General features: G+C 43.6%; 3 protein-coding genes across 3 annotated transcripts; 1 reads left to right on the top strand and 2 right to left on the bottom strand.

Annotated features, from left to right (window-relative positions):
* Positions 1-7,280: 7,280 nt before the first annotated feature.
* LOC137916692 (TLR adapter interacting with SLC15A4 on the lysosome-like) lies at positions 7,281-8,210 on the bottom strand. Its single transcript, XM_068759659.1, has one exon. It carries the CDS (start codon positions 8,208-8,210, stop codon positions 7,281-7,283), a length of 930 nt encoding a protein of 309 aa, XP_068615760.1.
* A 2,233-nt stretch (positions 8,211-10,443) lies between these two features.
* On the top strand, positions 10,444-13,074 carry LOC137916693 (uncharacterized protein C13orf42-like). The gene is made up of 3 exons (XM_068759660.1): positions 10,444-10,836; positions 11,374-11,518; positions 12,836-13,074. The coding sequence occupies exons 1-3, from the start codon at positions 10,444-10,446 to the stop codon at positions 13,072-13,074; spliced, it is 777 nt and encodes a 258-aa protein (XP_068615761.1).
* A 138-nt stretch (positions 13,075-13,212) lies between these two features.
* On the bottom strand, positions 13,213-17,199 carry LOC137916691 (ribonuclease H2 subunit B-like). The gene is made up of 11 exons (XM_068759658.1): positions 17,052-17,199; positions 16,757-16,825; positions 15,622-15,729; positions 15,332-15,408; positions 15,087-15,192; positions 14,951-15,015; positions 14,711-14,816; positions 13,937-14,018; positions 13,820-13,865; positions 13,628-13,705; positions 13,213-13,361 (listed from the first exon to the last, which is right to left on the bottom strand). Exons 1-11 carry the CDS (start codon positions 17,113-17,115, stop codon positions 13,251-13,253), a joined length of 912 nt encoding a protein of 303 aa, XP_068615759.1. The 5' UTR covers positions 17,116-17,199; the 3' UTR covers positions 13,213-13,250.
* Positions 17,200-20,288: the final 3,089 nt, after the last annotated feature.

Genomic DNA, 20,288 nt, shown 5'->3' with positions numbered 1-20,288 from the left:
TAATCACCCGTTCCTGGTGCCATCCCCACCATTTCATCAAGATCTGTGCAGAACCTTTTGAGTTATGTTTCTAACAGATAAACAAACAAACCAACGCCAGCGAAGGCATCACCTCCTTGGCGGAGGTAAAAATGAGACATGCACTTTTGCATAGTTACATGCAACACAGTCTTTTATTTGTCTTTTACACAGGATATCCTATTTGGGAATCAGACTTTGTCTTTTATTTTTTTGCAATGTGTTGCAGAGAAACTGTGAGGTCTGAGAAAATGGTCTACTGACCAGTGCGGTTTTACATAAACCCCATAGGAGAGTTTTAGGGAAGTTTAAGGGAAACATCAATCACTTATATGCTGTTCTATTTCATGGTGTCTTTCATCAATGAGCTGTCAAGTCCGAGCTTCATTCACTCATCAAATGAGACAGTTCACTTCATAGGGCATTGTAAACGTTTTAATTTTACAAAAGGATAATTTCTTGATTCATGTATCATACATATTGATGCCACGTCTCCCGTTAACGGCCCATTTCTCTAGTATTAATACGTCTGCATTTTGTGATCTCTCTCTTATAATGAAAATGAACAGCTGCTCAAGCAACAGATTGCAGCTCTATTTTAAAGTGCTCTTTAGCGGAGATTCCGCCCGTGGGTGGATGCAGGGAGTGATGAGCGTGACACGGCTCGAGGGCACGGTGCCCCTCAAGCTGCAGCCTCAGCCTCTCTGCAGCCAAACATGGGAGTCTTGAGCTGGGCCAGACTCCGCGTTAACCAGCTGCAACAGGAACCACCTGTTGCACCTCGGCTTGTCATAGATATCTTCATTTTTCTGTGCGTGCAGACTTTGACTGTGTGTTTCATCAAACTTTGACTAATCCGGTATTTATTTTAGTTGCGTAGATTCTAAAGGGAGATTAGAGGCAGTTTAGAATCGTGTAAATCGTCCTAAGACCACCTCAGTACATCTGTGGGCAGTTCTTCAGCATCTTGCAGCTGTAAATAATAACTTTCATTCATCGGACACCCCAGCCTCGGAGATAGACACCCTCATACTAAAATGTACGGAGAATTTGAAGTGACCAATTCAAAACGCATCTGGACAGACAGAGCGGATTCAAACCAGGAACCTTCTTGCTTTGACGCAACAGCGCTACCCATTGCACCACCGTGCCACCCAATGTTTGTTTCAGTCAGTGTTTATTTATACAGCCCTTTACAACAACCAATGAAGGTATCCGAAGGACTTTATAATTAAAAAGGAAACAGACAAACAGACAGCACAGAGCTATTAAGTATTAAAAGCCTGCCTTAATAAATACGTTTTAAGATTGAACTTTAAATGGCCCAGGTCAGTAATGGAGTGTAAATCCAGAGGGAGCTGGTTCCAGAGTCTGGAGTCGTTCCCCCCCCCCCCCACACACACACACACACACACACACACACCCCAGTGTTAACAAGATGGCCTTGGAACATCCAGTAAAAGTTTGTGAGAGGACCTCAAGGGCCTGTCACAGACACAAAGTGTAACAAATCAGATAAATAAGATGGGGCCGTCCATTAAGAGCTTTAAACACAAACAGCAAAAGTTTAAAATCTGTTCTCGAACACAGAGGGCGCCAGAAGAGAGCAGGTAGAACCGGGGTGACATGCTTACATCTGGTTGATTAAAGATGAGCAGCCACAGTATGAACTGGATGGAGGAGGCTGAGGGGCGAGTGAGAGACACCAGCATCAAGTGCATTGTAGTAATCGAGCTCATAAAGCATCTGACCTCCAAAAGCCAAGGTTTTTAAAGTCTCAAGATGCATCCGGGTTTTTTGTCCATACATTTTCACATGTAGGATATTTTGTAGCGTGTATATTACAAAAATAATAACACTTAAGAATAGCAGCATGTCTCCAGATTTACATGTTACATGGAGACGTGTTCTCACCATTCGACTGATCAAATGGTCCAAAAGAGGGACCATTTGATGCCAAACTACATCATAAGGATTTGTATTTATTCATCTGTTATTAATATAAAACTTGTATATATATATATATCTAAAACAAAAGTCCTAAAAATCACAAAGCAGGTGCACACAAAGTTAAAGGATTAAGGTAACTTAGTGCTTCATATCAAAACAAGCAGGAAACAGATTCTCGCAACCAAGAGAGGCAGCGGCGAGGCGGGACGCTGCAGTGGTAACGTCCTTGTTGTGGATAAATTGTGCATTGAGCATATGCCACTGGGATGTGAGCTAATTAGTTAAGGTTGAGGGGACCCCTAGGGGTTGAAGAAATCGGGGTGGGGGAGGGGGTAACATGACACCATCAAGGACAAACTCATACATGTGCGTGTTTTACTGATTCTATACAGTGCAGAGCAATAACAATCCCCCAGCGCCTCTGCTGGGTTCAATTTATTCAGCCTCCTCAATGCTAGAAACCGTTTTCTCTTTGACTTTTCATGCCATGATTCCAATGATCTCGCTCTGAGTCACAAAGGCTTTACACACCGGTAGCATTGTAGAGACATTCAGACACAACAATGGCGTGAAGATGAAGATCGCTTCACCTCGTTTAGGCGTCGGGTAGTTTCCCGTCTCCAGCCGGAGCTATGCAAATGCAGGTCACTGTGGAAAACAGATGCACGACATGTACGCACCTGTGTGTGTGTGTGTGTGTGTGTGAAGATGTGTTGTGATGCATGGAAAGGCTACTAAGTGAAACATGAATTTATGTGCCTCCTATCTCATCCTTTGCTGAACTCGCAGTGACTACAGTGTGAATATTTTTGGCTTACAGGGTCATGTTTGCATAAGGAGGTAAATTATGTCACTAATAACAATGTTGACAACCCGGGGGGGTGGAAGAGAAATGGGAGGAAGGAGTGGGGGGGGGGGGGCCTGGAGGTGAAGACAAGGAAAGGCTCACATATGGAAAAGATCAAGGTGACATGAAATGAAAATGAGGGAAATTAAGTTTATTTTGCTTTGGGGGATGAAAGCAAAAACAACTGACTAATTTTCATTTTCACCCCCCAAAAAACTCATTAAATTTCCAAGTGAATTGTTCTGTATGCAAGTCTCTTTCACCTTGAGCAGCAACAAACCCGTTTCCAGACTCGTGTGAGAGATTCACTGACAAGCAGTGACTCATGTTGTCTGCCTTTGCTTTGTTTCCGTGAGACTTGTGTGATTAAAGTTCTGCAAGGCCTTGAAATCTGATGTTTTGAACGTTTTTTGAAGCGCTGTGAAATATTGTCATCATCCGCTGAAAATCTCAAAAGCCATTTCTGTGGGGTTTTTTTATTGTTATTTTTTTATCTTTGTGCGACCTTTAACTGCACTTGTCCTCCACTTGTTTTATATTTCAAAACTCCAGCTTGCCTGTTAGCTGCGTTTTGGCTGCGTATGTACGTTATTTTATACAGTGCTGGTATTTTTACATCATGAATTATGAAGCAGTTGGTAAATATGTTTTGTGATTCACAAATGGAATGGAACACAGCCATCAAAAGGTGCACTTGTCCGACTCTAAGGAAGTCGTTTTCCTGAAGCTATAGAAACAATAGTTATTTCCGGATACGCCCCCTTTACATTAGGTATCAGGGTGTGAGAATATTGCGTTCAAAGCTTCTAATCTTTGACATGTTGTGATTTTCATTTTCCTACAAGGTTTTAGAAGTAACGCGACACAGATGACAACTGTAGCACAACTGAAATGCTTATTGAATCGTTTATTGATTGCAGATTTAAAAGCAAAAAATCAGGGTTAGAGTTGATCATCAGAAATTTTATCACTGGAGGAATGGTGTCAAATTCATTAAAAAAAATAAAGACAGTTGTGGATAATCATGAGTTCTACTCCTCCTAAAAAATTTTTTTATTTTTTTTTAATACTCAGACTGGATTAATAAAATATCAGCATGAGCTTTCTTTAAATATTAAATGCTGATCCTCCGTGAAAAGTCCAAACGTGTGGGAAGAATGATTCATTCTTAAAGGTGCACCAAGCATATTTCTTTCAAAAGGTTGACAGTCTGCAAACAGAGAAAAGGAAAGGATGAAGGAACCTGTGACAAGCTGCAGCAGAACATTGGAGCATAGCTTATAGGGTTACATGTGAAAGATGATATAGAATCTGAAGGATTGGCGAAACATTTCACGCCGCTTTTGCAGAACAATGCGTTTCCTGTCAAAATCGTGAAATATACAGTTTAAACATCTGCAGAAAGAAATCATGCAGCGTGGGTTAAAACCCTGTTTTTGCAGCCAGTTGCCATCATCACTCAGGTGGGACAGCGTGCTGTGATGTATAGTCATGCTTTACCGCATTATGCTCCCCAGCTCTTTGAGCACTGGACCACGCTGCCCTGCTGTCTCTCATGGTTTCTCGCCGTCTGCTCCAGGCTCAGCCAAGGTCATCAACGCTGCTGCAGGCTCCCTGCAACCTTGAGCGACTAACTGACCGGGAAATGTGCGTCCCCCCCCACCTACATATCCCAGTGTCAATCAGCAGGATACAGAGCACGACTGTCATTAAACGTTCCATCCCGCTGCCGTTAAGTCACTCCCATTGATATAATCGAAAGAACAAAAACACATTCCCTCAAGGCCACTCAGAAAGGAGTTCAGCTCCTGGACAAAGGACGGTTTAAAGACCAGTAGACTTTGCATGTCTGGCCCACTTGAGAACAAATGCCTTTGTTGTGTCCCCCACTTAGGGAAAACTCATTTGTGTGTCAGTTGTTGAGGTCAGGGCGATCCGGATTAAGGTTAGCCGATGTCTATTTAATATCCACAAAGATGATTTTAATCCACCTGCGTGCGTTTGGGTCCATACTGGAAAGCGCTTCAAGGGATCTTGATCATTAGACCTTGAGAAGCTGCAACAGAAGTTCTGAAATCACACCATTTCAAAGAAAGAAAAAATATAAGAAAACAGTATATGACTGTTCCAATTAACAAGGACACATGCTAAAAGCTTTTAAAATAAAGACGAGCCGCAGAGTGCCACGGAGCAGTACAGCCACAATAGCGAGACTGTATATGAGACCTTGGCTTTGATATGAAATCTTGTGGCCTTGCCTTTACTTCCTTCCATGGAAAAAGCTCTTTGTGACAAGAAAATTACTTTATGAACCTCTGAAAGATGCCGCAACACTTCGAGCTCCCTGTTAATCTATTGCTAAACCATGTGAGAAGTGTGGGGAGTTTTTCATTTTTCACTCCGTGTGTGAAATCAATGCAGCTTACCGTTCAGTTGAACCCTCCTCTTATTGCATGGCTTCTCTCATTCTCTGGCCTTTTTTTTTTTTAACGGGACACCAACAACAACTGCTAATTAAAGAAAGTTACAGAAGCCTCTTTGTCTTTCTATTTCTGTTGTCAAACAGGGAGGAATATACGTCGATGAAGTTTGCCACTTGGCGAAGTTGAGGGTTTGCGAGTTAATATTCGCGACTTGTTGGCAGAGACATCGTATCTTTACCTTCCGACCTTTAAACGATTCTTTACCTCCACTGGAAAAATGCATCTGTTCATTTTTCCAAGGTCTGTGGAGATCATATTTTCATACGCTCACTCTGCTGGGCTTGGCATCGAGTGAATCATATTTATATGTGAGTGTGTTTCGGCTTTGTTTAGGTCTGCACGGATTGGGTTATTTAAGAAAAAAAAAAAAGTACCTGGAAAGTTCAGTCAGAATAGCAGCAGAAACACCAAACATGTGTCTCTGCGGCCTTGAGACTTGACAGGGCTCTGACTGCGGCGCTCAGCCCGGTAAACACAGTTTCCTCCTGTGGCTCTCTGTTTGGACAGGAAAGAAGGAAGCTGATCAAACGCTGGCTCAGAAGGCCACGGCTGCACTCAGCAAGATTGGTGTCGCAGGCCTTTCAAAGCTCTTGCAATAGGAGGCAACGTGTAAACTAACATGTCACTCCTGAAGTGTAAATCGAACAGTGCGAAGCCCTTCTGCTGTTCCCATTTGTCCCAGAGCGTCATTTTCCCAGAGTAAATCATGCAGTGCAGATGACCTTATCTTAAACCTGGTGTGTTGTTTACACACCAGACAAACTGGAATCACAAACACGGTGCAACACTTGGCGTTGGCGCTGGCCGCCTGTGTGTTACAACCCAGTCGGTGTGACATCATAGATGAGCAGTGCGCTGCAGATGAGAGGAAGCGTTACCTGGATGGATAGAGGTTGAGTGCAGAAGGGGCGGCAGGGAGGAAGAGGAGGAGGAGGCTGCATGTTAGTCAGAGGTTAATAAGTCAGGTGATAATGCTTCCCCCTTGTGACTCTTTAGCAGTAGAGCATGAAGGGAAACATTTTGGTGTATTAAAAGGATTTCCTTTAAACATTAATTTCAACATTCTGCATTATCTATTTAAATGTTTTGAGCTTACTGCTATGCTCAGACATATTGCATGACCATCAGTCGTCTGACAAACTCATCAATAGTCCGAGCATCAGATTGACTAAAGAGCCACCAAAGATGTTTTTGGTTCAAAACACTAAAAGCACCTAAAATATTTAGAAGGCATCCAATCGTTTGACCTCTTTGACAATTTCTGGCACTATTGATGTGCAAAGGTTCCACATGTCTAACTGCGGCGCACGCGTTTCTGGTTGTCGGTTTGAACTTCGTGCGGATTCCGACGGGTGTTATTTATAAACAGCGAAAAATATGAATGTAAAAAAGACTTTACACGCAGGCCTCATCGGTTCATGTTCATTCAATGTCAAACTACCAAGTGAAGGGCAAACAGGGCCATCAAAACAGGGATGGGGAAAGTGGGTTGGAAATTGATTTCACTTCATCTGAATTGATTTATTGATTGAATTCATCGGGATGTCGTGACCACAGACGAACATTAACGTAAGGAGAATAACTGATTGTCAGACCTACAACATGCTCATGGATATTCAACTGTCCAAGAAGTAGGAACATGATTGTGCTGATGATGTATTACAGTTAGAAATCAAGGCCAAAAGGAAACGATCAGTTTCAATTCTCACTTCCTGTCTTTACTCCTGTTTAGAAATTGAAAACTGTACTCCAACAGCAGACTGCATGCACATATTTCAGTGGTATGAATAGATCTTATAATTCAGAGGTATATAATTCGCCTATTGATTACTTAGCATCACTATCAGCCTCTCAATAGTTCAAAAAACATGGAATAAATCGAATGCAGTTTTTGAGTTTCATCTTATTTGTGGTGATTAAAAAAACTGAACTGACAGGGAAAACTGGAGGAGTAAGTTCTTTGACACTGAGGTCACTGGTCTTTATTCCCTGGAAGCTGCTCCCTCGCTTGAGATCTGTAGAAAGGGTGTGCTGATCTCACTTGACTGGCTGTCGCCAGCCACCCGCAGGAAGCAGCTGAGAACCATGTCCTTGGCCAGCCCAGCCTCCAGATTACCTTCCCGACTCAGCTGCAACGTGATCTGGTCTAAGCTGGTCAGTACCAGCTCTGAGCCCAACAAAGGGTAAATGGGGCCCAGGTTCGAGTCCCGTTCTCTGGACATTTTATCCATCATGTATTGCTGATACAAGTCCATGAGTTTCTGCTCCAGATAGTGATTTAGAAGAGAATTGGAGAACGGACCTTCGCGATCATGAAACAAAAAGCTGCGATCACGATTGCTCCCCTGTCTCCACCGATGTGAGCCTCCCCTCTGCGGGTGCTGAAGACCGCCGTGACTCATCTGTCCCGGGGGAGAATCCTCCACGGCTGGAAGGACGTCACAGGACTGGAGGAAGGGGCCAGCAGCCTGGGCATCCTTGCAGAGCCGGAGCTCGCCATCGTTGGCTGAGAGGGGCAACACCTGGTCACCCCCGATATGGAGGTCACTGTAGTTTTGGCAGATGCTCTGACAGGAGGAGGGAACCAAGAAAGGGGCATCGCTAACTGAGCACGCATGAGCTGGTATCTCTATCTCTGAAGAGATTTGTCTGCCTGGCGGGGCTCTGTGCAGATCCGTGGGTAGCAACGGAGGATCCAGCGACGCCGCTGAAGCCTCCCCGTCGCCTGCACAACCAGCCTGCTCGGAATAATCGCGATGAGCAAGTGGAGAATGTCTGGTGGGGCCTGGAATGAGAGTAGCAGCTGTTCTCGGCAGCCCATAAGCGTTCAGGAGCGTCGTCTGAGGAGGCCGAGGATCCAGCTCCTCCAATTCGCCATAGATCATCCTGAACAATCTGCCTTCACAAAGCATGGCTGCAGCAACGAGGTGAGCTGAGTCATGAAAGCACACAGGTAACTTAATGCCTTTTACACTGTGCAAACATTAGACCTTTAAATGCATGCTAATATTCATTAGGCGAAGTAGCTACCAAAATAAATGTCATTCAGTATTTATTTATTTGGAATAACCATCCCACAACAAAACAAAACAGCTCATCCTATAAAGGTCAATGACTGACTTGATATTTTCTAATAATGCATGAATGATCCATCCATAAAAGCAGTTTCAACTGATTCTATCGTGATTCTAAAGATGATATATTTTAAGCTGTTTAAAAGTTACTTCATCTATTTTATCTAGACAACATAAAGCTAAATCATATTTCTCTGACGTATCATCCTACCTCGATCAGTGTCTCTCAGCTCTTAGCCTGTATCACGGTAAAACCCTGCTTGGTCCAGCTGAGCCAACCCGTCTGCTGTGCCTCACCAGAGCATTCACGTGTGGGTTGTTTCATACTCGCCCCTACAGGAAGTGGCAGTGTAAGACATCTCTTTCTTCCTGTTTCAGCAGACACAATAGTGCAGCTGTGTCCGTGCCCACTCACCGTGTGTCAAACGTCTTATTTCTACAGAACTGTTCCTGATAAGAGAAACGAAAAAGCAGATGCGGTGAAAAGACACCTCAAAAGTTTACCTTCTTTAAAATAGAAACAGGTGCATGATTGAAGCTGAATTCAGAAGGGGACTATCTCACACACACACACACACACACACACAATCTTATTTATTTATTTATTTTGGTTAGTATAAAATTAACTACAATTATGGTGTTAAAAGCACATGTCAGCTGAAAGATTCCAACCCACAGCTGCACGGAGAAACCAGACACGTTGGGATTGAGGGGTTTTCTTGGAGTCTGGGTTTTTAATGTCATCAACATTTTCGGAAACGGAACCCAAATGATGCTGCTTCCTGTTTTCGTTCCCTGGTAGGTCACGCCACACCGTCGGAGTCACTCCTGTTACCTGTGACCCCCCCACCCAAGCAGAAGTGAGTCTTTGCGTTGACATACCCAGCCATAAGTCATCACTTCCTACCTGACTCTCGTCTGGATGTCTATTCACTGAGACGTCCATGAACTCCTCCTGATTTGAGCTTTTTCTTTTCATCGATCTTTGCTTTTCTCCTCTGTCCACCTCCTGTAGAAACGTCTCTTGCATCCATGGCTCGTTTTAGTCAAGACTTTAGACTTCCTCCGACTGTGACATCAAAAACCTCGACAGCAGCAGCGCCTGAAAGATAAGAGAAAATTATGTATTATTAAAGAGGCGAGGAAACCTAGAAGTAACTCAAAATGAAATGTGCAGATTGTCCATAGAGGAATTTATTATTTTGATCTTTACGTATACCTAGAAAATAATTTCATTTCAAAGAAATCTAGTAACATGAAAATATAATGATGCACAACAAACACCTAGATATAGATTACTAATATAAAGGCTGCGTCTGCACATTGTACATCCTGAAACACTGCCCCTGGAAACCTGCACAGCGGGCTTGGATTCATACATTTATCAGCAACAGTCTTGAGTTATCGTCAAAAGTCTGGATCACCACGACGGCACATTATTAAATTCAAGATAGCGTCGCATCTGGTCCGGATCTGGATTCAGCTGCGCATCTGACGGGGGATATTAATGCCAACTTGTTGTTTTTAATGGTCTATTATTTTTCGCGGTCTTGATAAAATGTTGAAAATCTTGCAATGCTGAAGAAAGTGGAAAAAAAAACAATCCAGATTCTGCATCCGGATCCCGCCCCCTCAAAATGTAATGAACTCGTTGGCCCATGTTCCGCTAAATATAATATGATCAAACAAAGAGATCTCATAACTCCCCCCAACTCTTGTTTCCCAGCCCCGGCGAGGTGGATTCTGACTATTGTCCTTCTCATTGCGTCATGAAACCTAACCCAGGCAGTAAAGGTACCACACGCGTAAAGTTACCGACCCGTTGCTACAGCAGTGTTGCTGAGCAACATCCGATAGCAGGTAGAGATGTTGGGCAAGAGGCTCGGCTCTACTCTGAGGCACGACTGGACATTTCAGCACCCCGGACAGCGACTGGTCACGGTTCACGTTTCTGTCGGTTCCTCTTGGTGATTACTGGTTGGACCTAAAGAGCTGGATATGGCCGGATGGTTCTCAAACACCAAGGAATACGCGAGAACGTCTGTGACCCTGAAAGACTCAGTGTAGAGGAATGTTCAGGAAGATTAACAACGCCTTCCGACCCAACCGTCATGGACACGGAGGGGGGGATGGCGGCGGCGGGCTCCGGTCCGAACGGGACTACCACAACGCCTGCACCGTCCGGCTGGTCCGCAGCACCTCCATGCTGGTGGTGGGAGGAAGAAGTCCGGAAGCCGTGGGCTCGAGTTTAAAACGCAGTAAAAGTACAGTGAGCATCGAGTCTACCTTGTACTACTATCAGCGACAAGAGGACAGGATATGGCTCTACTCTCAGAGTCAGAACTGTCTGGAGTACCTGGAGGCCCTTGTGGCTCTGAGACGGCAATACACAAAGAGTGTGAGGGAGGCCACCGTGTCCTCCAAGAAGAAGCCTGCACCGTCCCCACCGAAAAGGGGAGAACCGGTAAGACACCAGGCCGCTTCAGTGCGGGCACCTGCCCCTGCACTGACACTGATCTGCTGTGCTGCACTAAAATGTCTCATTCCGCTTTTACCAACCTCCTGTATTTGCCTATGGATTCAGTTTGTTGATCATAATGGCCAAATTTAATGTCAACGCAACAGGCTTGGCCAAAATACGAGTTCTGAGTTGCTTCTTCTTTTTTTGTTTGCATCATCCCTGACAAGCTACTAAATACACCTTTCTCCGGTGTGCATGTATTTGCACTGCTTTCAAGACACTGACACCTTATATATCTGTGTGAATCTACAATTATGATTGAGGTAGGGTCACAACACAGGGTTAAACCTACGTGGAGGTCTGGAAAGCCTCAGCGGTCGTAGCGGTGCTTTATATATTGTGCATATTTCATGCAGACTTTCAAGCTATCACACCATGCCTTCCTGTGTAGCAACACCTCTGTGGTAAAATTACATCATCTACCCCAGAAAATACCCAGGAAATGTAAAAGAAAATCTCCAATTGTTTTTTAAATTCCAGATATCGGGAGTCAAGTCTTCTGCCCCTGCAGTCCTGGATGAGGAGGACACGTTACAGTTCTTTGATGAGGTCATCGCCAGCTGTGACAGCCAGCCGCTACACAAGCCTTACACAGACGATGGACACGCAGATGTGGACTTTATAGGTCAGTCTGAAATCCTTTTCCTCAGTTCGAAGCATCCTGTGATTAATGCGCAATAAACATCACCTTCACAGGGTCGAATTCCAAAACTGTCCTTCTCACCTTGTCGTCTTTGAAGGGAAAAACGTGTTTGATAAGTCGAGGTCCGTAACCATGGTGGCAAATGGTGATGAAGATTTAAGTTTTATAAAAAAAAGAAAGAAATCAGGAATCTGCCTCTTTATTTGGATCTATACTCAAAACATTCAGTTGTTTTCATGTCCTCTGTTCATGTCTGTTCATGGTAACTATCAAATACTTTATGCATACTTTCAATGAAAGAAAAGAAGAAAGAAAATGTCATGCAAATGTAACAGTAAAAATGTAGCAGCTTTTTTTCTCATTACCTGTCCAACCTACTGACAAAGATTTATAAAAATATGTCCTGTAAATTATGTCAAATAGAGCTAACAAAAAATAAACCAACAAATATCAGGGTGAAATCATACCTTTTTGGGGGGGGGTAAACATAAATGCCTGCTGATGAAGAAGCTGCCTGCATCAATGATAAATAATCAGCCATTGATCGAGTATGCTACATAAATCTGTTGTGCTTGGCATTTGAATTTAACACAGATTAACTTAAGTCTTCTCCAGATTCCTACATCCTGTACTTTATACAAAACTCCCATGCTGCTGCCATGCAGGTGATTCCTATTTACCTGTTGAGACCTGTTCTCGGTGGGTGTCACCTCCACCCAAATCTCTTAACCCTTTCCTATCTTTTTGTGTGTTATAATTTTTTTACAGGAGTGATAACCTCCCTGCTTCATCCGGCTCCATTAGCTGAATCCATTCAAGCTTTGTTTCAGATATATTTTACTTTTGAGTTTTATTAATTTATTTCCAGATTGCAGCTTTAACATAGGATTATTTCAAATATATCTTATGCTGCTAAATATATGGCTACAGATACGTTAGTGTGTTGAACAGCAGTTTGCAGCATTAAAGGCCGGCCAGTAAAATAAAGCTGCACCAGTTAATCAGATTTAAAGTTTAGATATCTGTATTTATAGTGCAATACTTCTAATTTTCCTTCTGATTACACTCAGCTACATTTTCAATTGTGGTAGGACTCGTTTTGCTAACATTACGTCACAGCTTGGCTTGGTCAGAAACGCTCAGGTGTCACTTATATTAATGAGGCTCCTTTTGTCCGCACGTTCCCACGGGACTCATCCAGGCATCAAGTTTGCGTCTTTTACCCCTACAAGTCCGAACTGCTTATTTCAAAATAGAAATACACTCTGATCCAGTGCATCGTCTTCCTTTCTCTCCCAGTGGCCTCCAGCTCAGCTGAGCATGACCTCCACTCCAACTGGGTCCTACGTGTTCCTCGAGATGAGTCCAGGCAGAAAGCGATTCCAGAATGTGCCAATGAAAGAGCCCCGAAGAAGAAGGGCCAGGGTGGGTCAACGAGCAGCCGCCTGAGGCTGCAGAGGAACCCGATCCATCTGCCCAAAGCGGTGGAGAGCGCGTTCCAGACGCTGCGCTTCAAGCCCAAACTAAAAAAGAAGTGAAGCTTGATGGACGTTAGAAACCAGAATTTTTTTTTTAAAAAGTTTAGCATTAGAAAGAACCATTCAAAATGGCTCGTCATCACCTTCTCTTGTCTTATTCGCACCATTTAAAAAGAAAATGAAGGCATCAGACACATTTTCTTTTCTTTATTAGAATACAAGGAACTGTACGACGTTTACTTCTTCTCTGCTTTGACCTTGGGGCAGAAGAAGGAGGACATCGTCTTCATGCCAGTCTTGTCTACCTTGGCCAGACTTTTCTGAGCAGCGGTCATCTTCTTGGGCGGCTGGAAGTTCAAAGAAAAATGAAAATAAACTTTGTAACTAATCATTGTTAGAATATTATAATGACTTTGCGCAGAGATAGCTGGGAGTTAAATTAAAACCTCAAGAACAAGCATGAATAGAGGTTTTGACCCAAACTAAGATCAAAGAGAGCAAAAGAGAAGACATAATCCATACTAATCCATACTTTGATCCATACTCATCAAAGTCATAGAGTCCTCTCAGAATTCTTTGGTCAATTAAAGCATACCGCGGTGGAAATACTCACTTTCCGTACAAAGCCTGCGCTGTTGAATTTGGTGTAGTCCTCTCCAGCCTCCACCGGCGTGTCTGAAAGTTTCCGTTTCTGCAGACAAGGAAGGATGAAAACCACCAAAACCAGAAACACACACCAAGAATTAAAAATACATAAAGGGCAATATGAGCTTCTGTAAAATGTACTGAATAAAGGAGACTTTACCTTAGAAGGAGGTTCGGCCTCCTTTGGGCTTGTGAGCTCTGGTAACCTGGAGCAGAATAAGAGGAATGTTCAATCTGAATCACAGGAGACTGATCTTAGCCAGAAGTCTGCACCTACTGCAAGTGTTTGAGGAGGGCTTTGCTCAGGTCTTCACTGATGTACTCTGATATCAGGCCATGGGCGTAGCGCAGGAAGTCCTCTGCACCACAGAGGTAAGAGAATAGCAGTGCTAGGAATTAGCAGCATCCTCCTGCTTCATGCTTAATATTGTTTGATGTTGGGGAAACGTTTTCTCAGACAGAAAATACGCTCCATTGCTGCCATCTACTGGTCAACGTCCTAACTGCTGCAATAAAAGACGAGCGAACGCCTCAAGATTCGGGACAGGTAGTGATTTTACAATAAAATTATTGGGTCCGACTTTTGTTTTTTTGTTATAAAAACGTTTTACCCTTATTTTCGCCTGTGTCTGGAGGTAATGTTGTATTATATTCAGACTGTGGCAGTAATACAGCTACAGGCCGATATAAACGCGATCCCGACTGGGGAAAAATGATGGAATCACCAGTCTGATGGGACATTCATTCAAATGTTTAATTTAATAGAAAAAGATAAAATCACATACATGCAACAAAAACATTGTTCGATAAAAATGCCAAACTTCTTGTTAACAATATTTAAAAAGAAAAGAAAAAATGATGTAATTTGTAGATTTAGATTTTCATCTACATCAGTTAACACCGCAAGATTTTGTACGATGACATGAGTGTGTGCGTGTGTGTGTGTGTGTAGCTGAACACACGCTCATCCCGGCTCCAGATGTCCTTTACAGAGTCGAGGACATCGGACTTGTCTCAAGAAGAGAAGTGACCTGAAGACAAAGCGACTCACCCTCATGCCAGTCTGACTCTGACTTCACTTTCACAAACGTTGTGGATTTGACTCCCTCTCCCACAGAAATGTTGCTCTTCTTGAGCACAAGCACGGTCCTCTCCACCTACAACATGAACAGGTAAACCAAACTAAGAAACTCTACTTTGTGGAAGTAAATGTCCCATTTCCTCGTCAGCACATTTGTATTGCAGTAAAAAAAAAAAAGCACAGGATATGTTTGAGTATCACATAAAATACCTTTTTCTTCAACCAATTCATCGTCTTCTCTTGACTGTATCGGTGGAACTTCTGCTTTTCTACCTCTGAATGATAGAAATGGCATTTAATGCAATGATCTGACTCTACTGATCTTATCTTAAGAAATAAAATTGACCTTTTTCTTCTGCAACATTGTGCAAAGATGGTGCGCATTTTAAAAGCCTTGAGCAGGACGGGAATTCCTCATCTGTAACGACTTGATCCACAGGCTGGAACGTCCCCTGAGCAGCCAATGACAAACGTAAGTATTAAGTTAGTGTAGTTGTGATCAAGTCATTATCACACAGGAGCCTGCCAAAATGAGCATGAAAACATGGCCAGGACAAGAGTAGAGAGATTACATGTGTTTCTGATTCTTACGTCTTTGCCAGCTTTAATCAAATATGGCAAAAGGAGATAGAGCGGATCCATCGGCGTTACAAAGAGGAGCCTCCCATCTGTTAAAAGACGACCAGAAACGCTTCATCAGCACAAAACGCATCATGTAAAAAGATTAAAATGAAGCCTTTGTGCAAAAAGCATCTCCGAATGCATAATTACATATCAGGTTTATCATGAACAAATATTGTACAGATACACATCAGTACAAATACTGGAATGGCAATTTGAGGTAGTTAGAGGTAGCTGGTTTCATGAGGAACGGGAGCTACCTCTCTGTACAGTCTGCCCGATGAACCAAGAGTGGAAATCCTCTTCAAATGCTTTGACCTCAAACAGCCGCGCATCCCCACCACTCAGCAAATACAGAGACGCTGCATCTGCAAGATGAAGGACAAACTGCCACTTTCACCCACACGTCTCACACGTCTCCACACGTAGCTCTCGGGAGAAGGAACGAAACTGCTGCAAATGCAAATGAAATATAAACTCCAGCTCATTTTGAGTCCAATCTGAGAAAACCTTCTCAACTCTTCATTTATACGTCTTGTAATAATTCACAACATTGAAAGTAGTAAATGTGAAAACACATTTTTAGAAGGAAAAACTTTGATGCCTTTATTTATTTGATGCCCTTGTTAAACCAAACCATCCTTATAAAAAGGCACAAATATTGGTGCTGAGGATCAATAACAGAATGCAACGGCCTAGAATCCGGTTCGACATATCTACCTAACGCACCTCAGAAACGTCCCCCCCGCCCGGCCGCCGCTACAGCAGCAGTGACCGCTTGCACCTGTAACAGGTCTGTAACGGTATGAAATTGTCCAAGGCAGCCCGACGTCCTACGCGGGTGCCGTGCTGACAGAAAGCCATCAGCAGGATCATGTGTGGTTAGTTCTGCTCTGGGATGCACCCTTAAAACCCTCACTAGTGAGTGGAACGCCCTGCAGACAATGTGCCAGTCCATGAGGAGGAAGATTACTGCTGTAATCACTACTGATAAGAGGATGCACTAATTACTAATTGAAAAAAAAAAAGTTGCTTGTGCTTCTGGTGTTGTTTTGTCTTTGTTCCCCTAACTGGTGAAATAAGATCATCGTTACTCTCGGTTTAATATCTGGAACTCCCCACCAGCCTGAAGAAGCCTCTCGAGCGTTTCCTGCAAGTCCAGGTGACTTTATTCAGCCCGGAGATCTACCACGACCTGGACGACCGAGAAGCTCCACAGACGAGCATGATCCAGATAAACAGCAGTGATATTGGTACCACTATGGTTTCTACATTGGTGTTTGGGGAAAAAGAGCCAATTTCGGACAACAAAATATGAAAATTTATATCTTTAATATTGTGACGATTCATTTTTTTTGTTCCAAGCTCTGGATAAAAGTATAAATAAAGTTAGACCTGTAGCTGGATTCCGTAGTCTCGTAAAAACTGGGTCTGTGTCGGGCTTCTGTACGTCGATGGCAGCTTCTGTGAACACCAAAGCAAACGAGGTCAATGCTAACTAAGGGTGCAGGAATATAGCGTTAACGTGAAGCTAGCCAAAGACAATCACAATGTTATCTTTCTACGTTAGAGTTAGGAGAGATGCAGCATGCAAGCATCAGAGCTAATATAAATACTGAGCTATCGACCCCCCCCCAGCTCTAATATGTCTGTGTTGTAATTCAGTGAGTGTTTTCTGTGTTTAGCCTACCTGCGGCAATAACAACCCAACTGTCACTTTGTGCTTTAGGCGTTCTCTTCTTTTTAGTGGCCATCTTTATTTTGCAGATAGTAGCCTGCTGTTGTCGTTGTTGTTGTTGTTTTTAATAGAAATGCCTGGGCCTACTGATCCAAGTGTACGACATGAGCTCAGAAAAGGCGCCTCTCTGTGACAACTTCCTGCATTTGTGAAAGGGGGATAAAAACAAGACAAATGTTGTTCGTTTTCTGCCTCATTTTCTCGATGTTTTTCACATAACCGATTCCAAAGAATAAATTCACAGAGGGAAATATCCTCGCGTCGAAAGAAGGGCAAAAGGAAACGATAAAGACGCAGCGTAGACCTTTAATTTAATCGTCTCCCCCTTTCATTAATGCAGTGGAATATTCCAGCGGTGACGTCATATTCACGCGCAGTTCTTTCATACAGGCACGAGAGGTCGCTCGGTAACTTCGATGGTGAATTATAAAGCGTTGCCCCACACACTTCTCCTCACGGTCACTTTAAAAGGTCCTAAATGTATTTGCACTCAGGTCGAGGCTGTTTGGTGACTATTTGTCCTTTGTCACTCACGCACGCAGCTGATGGGGGGGGGGGGTCTGTCTTTTAAGACGTCATCTCTTTGACACGCACGCGCACACTGATATGTTTGCAGCTGATATGTTCTCAGCTGTTGATTCCCCTCTCTCTGTCTCTCCTACAGACACCAATAACACGCAGCTCATAAACACGTTTTTAATTAGCGTGTTTTGGTATAATGAGGAAAGGAGGGATTTGTATGCAGGGCGACTGAGCTTTTAAGCATCACCATGCATGTCCCAGCAGGGCGCCGAGCGAAGCCAGAGTCGTTTGTTTGTTTTTTGCACGTTTAAATTTTCTGTTTGAGTTTTTCCATCATTTTATTTTCTGTTTTTGTCATTTAGAAATCATTCTACCTTACAGTTGAGGTCCTACGTACGAGCAACACATGACCTAAACCCCGAACGCTGTCTCAACTCTTCCTTTAAATCTGTTAGATTTATGTTGCTGTAGTCTGTGGGCGAGATATTGTGTGTGAATTACTTGTTTTATGGGTCCCGGGAGTATCATACACAACAAGCCTGTGCAGCTAAACAGAGTATTTTATGAAAGCTTTCTTTCTATTTGGGCTGCTGGAGGGAATGTCTGTGTTTCTGTCTGCCATGGAGAACAACAGTGGCCTTTCTGATACGCTGGACCACAGCGGACCACAGAAAACCCCTGAGAGCCGAGTCCTCTGTCACCAGGGTGGGTGCAGAGGAGAACAAAGTGGTTCTAAATTTAGGCCCTGTTGTGGCTTCATCGGCCTACACACCGAGACCCCGCTAACCTCGCCCAATCCCAAATTCTCATTGATAATAAATCAAACAGAGAATATTTAAACAAACGTTTTAAAATCATGTCTGAACTCTCTATGTCCGACTCGAGTAGTTCCTGCTCTGCCACTTAATCCACTTTTGAGTTTGCTCTTTGAGCCAGGAGGCTTGCAGATGGTCGGCCACACTCTGAAGAGCACACTGAGAAGCCAATAGTCCAATCTAACTCATTTGTGGTGGTCAAATGCAACTGATCACACCCGCCATGTGTTTGTACATCACCTATGGGGATGCACATTTTGGAAAAACAACTTTGAGGCTCTCAATCAGCAAATCTTCCGCATTTATACATTTGAAAAGTGCTGAATTTAAGAGCTTGAATATTCACCAAAGTGTATTTTTAGCTGTGGTGGCTGCCCAAGAGAAGCAGGTGGCAAACAGAGAGGCAACATACTGTAGGTTATTATCCCTCAGCGCTGAAAGGAGGTAATGTACACACCGACTCACATCCTTAATAGACACACACACACACACACACACATGCAGACACTAAAACAGATGTGGAGAGAATTCCCCTTGGCAGCAGAAGCCTTTGAGTCATCATTTGGGATTCCCTTCCTCTCACTTCCAAATATGGGTGGGATTGTGAGCGAGCAAGACGCAGAATGTGGAAGGCAGCGTGGAACCCCCCCCCCTGTGATGTCAGAGCCTCACTCTGACTGGAAATCCACCAGAAGGAATGTCAGGAATGCAACACTGAAAGTCTGTTCTCTCATGCGTGTTTGTAATATCTGAATAACGGCACACATGCCTCACGTACACCCCCCCCCCCCCCCCCCCCCCCCAACGCTAAGCACAAAGTTCCTCGCCATCCCCTCGGTGGGGAGCCGGTACTTTCCGTAAAGTCCCCCCCCCCCCCGGCCCCCGCCCTGATGACTCCCTATTCCCAGCATCAGTTGCTTTGTGTCAGGCCTCTGGGTGAATGCAGTATTTCCCCTCTTCCTGAGGGCAGAGGGTTGCGTGTTGGCTTAAACATGAAGCGATGCGTTGTGTGGAGTCAATAATCTTTAAAGGGAGGAGAACCGCTTTTTTTTTACCTGGCCTGGCGGAGTCGTGCTGAAACCTACCTCTCCCATCTCGCTGATTAAAGCCTCACGGAAATCTGCCTTGAACTATTTGAGTCAGATTTCTGCCCTCAGAGTCATCACACTGTTAAAGAATGTGGAAAAAAACAAAAAACCAGACAGCACTCAGACAGAGCAGACCCCCCACCAAAGCAGCCCCCCCCCCCCCCCCATGATGTCATTCAGACAACGGCAGTCTGACCTTCATGTGTGACTCCTCGTCCCTGTAAGCCCACTCCTACGATCTGGAATCACATTATTCTTTTTGTAGGCAATCTTCTTCAGTGACTCTGTAACAAGGTAACGATAGACAGACGCCTCATTAAATCAGCACATTGTCAGCTACACTTTCATTTACTGAATTTAATATTTGTCGTCTCACAGCGGTGAATCTTTCATAAGTCCTATAATATGAACTTTCTGGATATTCAGACCTTGTCATTTGTTATATAGTAGATCTTACGTGGTGTCACTGTGGATTTTTTGTCCAAATATCAGTGGCATTATTCATCACGTCAAATAATCTTGTAATTGTCCTTTCCCACGATGATTAAAATCCTTTCCAAATATAAATCTTTATTATTTGGGTAAAAACATGGCCTCCTTCTGGATATCAAAATTCAGAAACCACCAAACCTGAATGGTTTCCTCTTTGAGGATGTTGCCCCCCCTCATGCATACTGTACATACATCCATGCATTTTCACAGCAAGGCATCAGGGTTGCCTGCAACATGTCAAAGTGGCAAAACACTGTGTCAAAAAGGTGGAT

Source organism: Brachionichthys hirsutus, unplaced genomic scaffold (genome assembly GCF_040956055.1).
Source record: "Brachionichthys hirsutus isolate HB-005 unplaced genomic scaffold, CSIRO-AGI_Bhir_v1 contig_1391, whole genome shotgun sequence".
Classification (NCBI taxonomy): domain Eukaryota; kingdom Metazoa; phylum Chordata; class Actinopteri; order Lophiiformes; family Brachionichthyidae; genus Brachionichthys; species Brachionichthys hirsutus.
Note: the sequence above shows the minus strand (reverse complement) of the source record. Positions and strands in the feature narration are given on the sequence as shown.

Coding starts and splice junctions, on each gene's coding strand:
- LOC137916692 (XM_068759659.1), bottom strand. CDS start 8,210: ATGCTTTGTGAAGGCAGATTGTTCAGGATGATCTATGGCGAATTGGAG.
- LOC137916693 (XM_068759660.1), top strand. CDS start 10,444: ATGTTCAGGAAGATTAACAACGCCTTCCGACCCAACCGTCATGGACAC. Junction 10,837..11,373: donor CACCGAAAAGGGGAGAACCG/GTAAGACACCAG, acceptor TTTAAATTCCAG/ATATCGGGAGTCAAGTCTTC. Junction 11,519..12,835: donor CGCAGATGTGGACTTTATAG/GTCAGTCTGAAA, acceptor TTTCTCTCCCAG/TGGCCTCCAGCTCAGCTGAG.
- LOC137916691 (XM_068759658.1), bottom strand. CDS start 17,115: ATGGCCACTAAAAAGAAGAGAACGCCTAAAGCACAAAGTGACAGTTGG. Junction 13,866..13,936: donor GCCCTCCTCAAACACTTGCA/GTAGGTGCAGAC, acceptor ATTCTGCTCCAG/GTTACCAGAGCTCACAAGCC. Junction 13,706..13,819: donor AGGCCGAACCTCCTTCTAAG/GTAAAGTCTCCT, acceptor CCTTGTCTGCAG/AAACGGAAACTTTCAGACAC.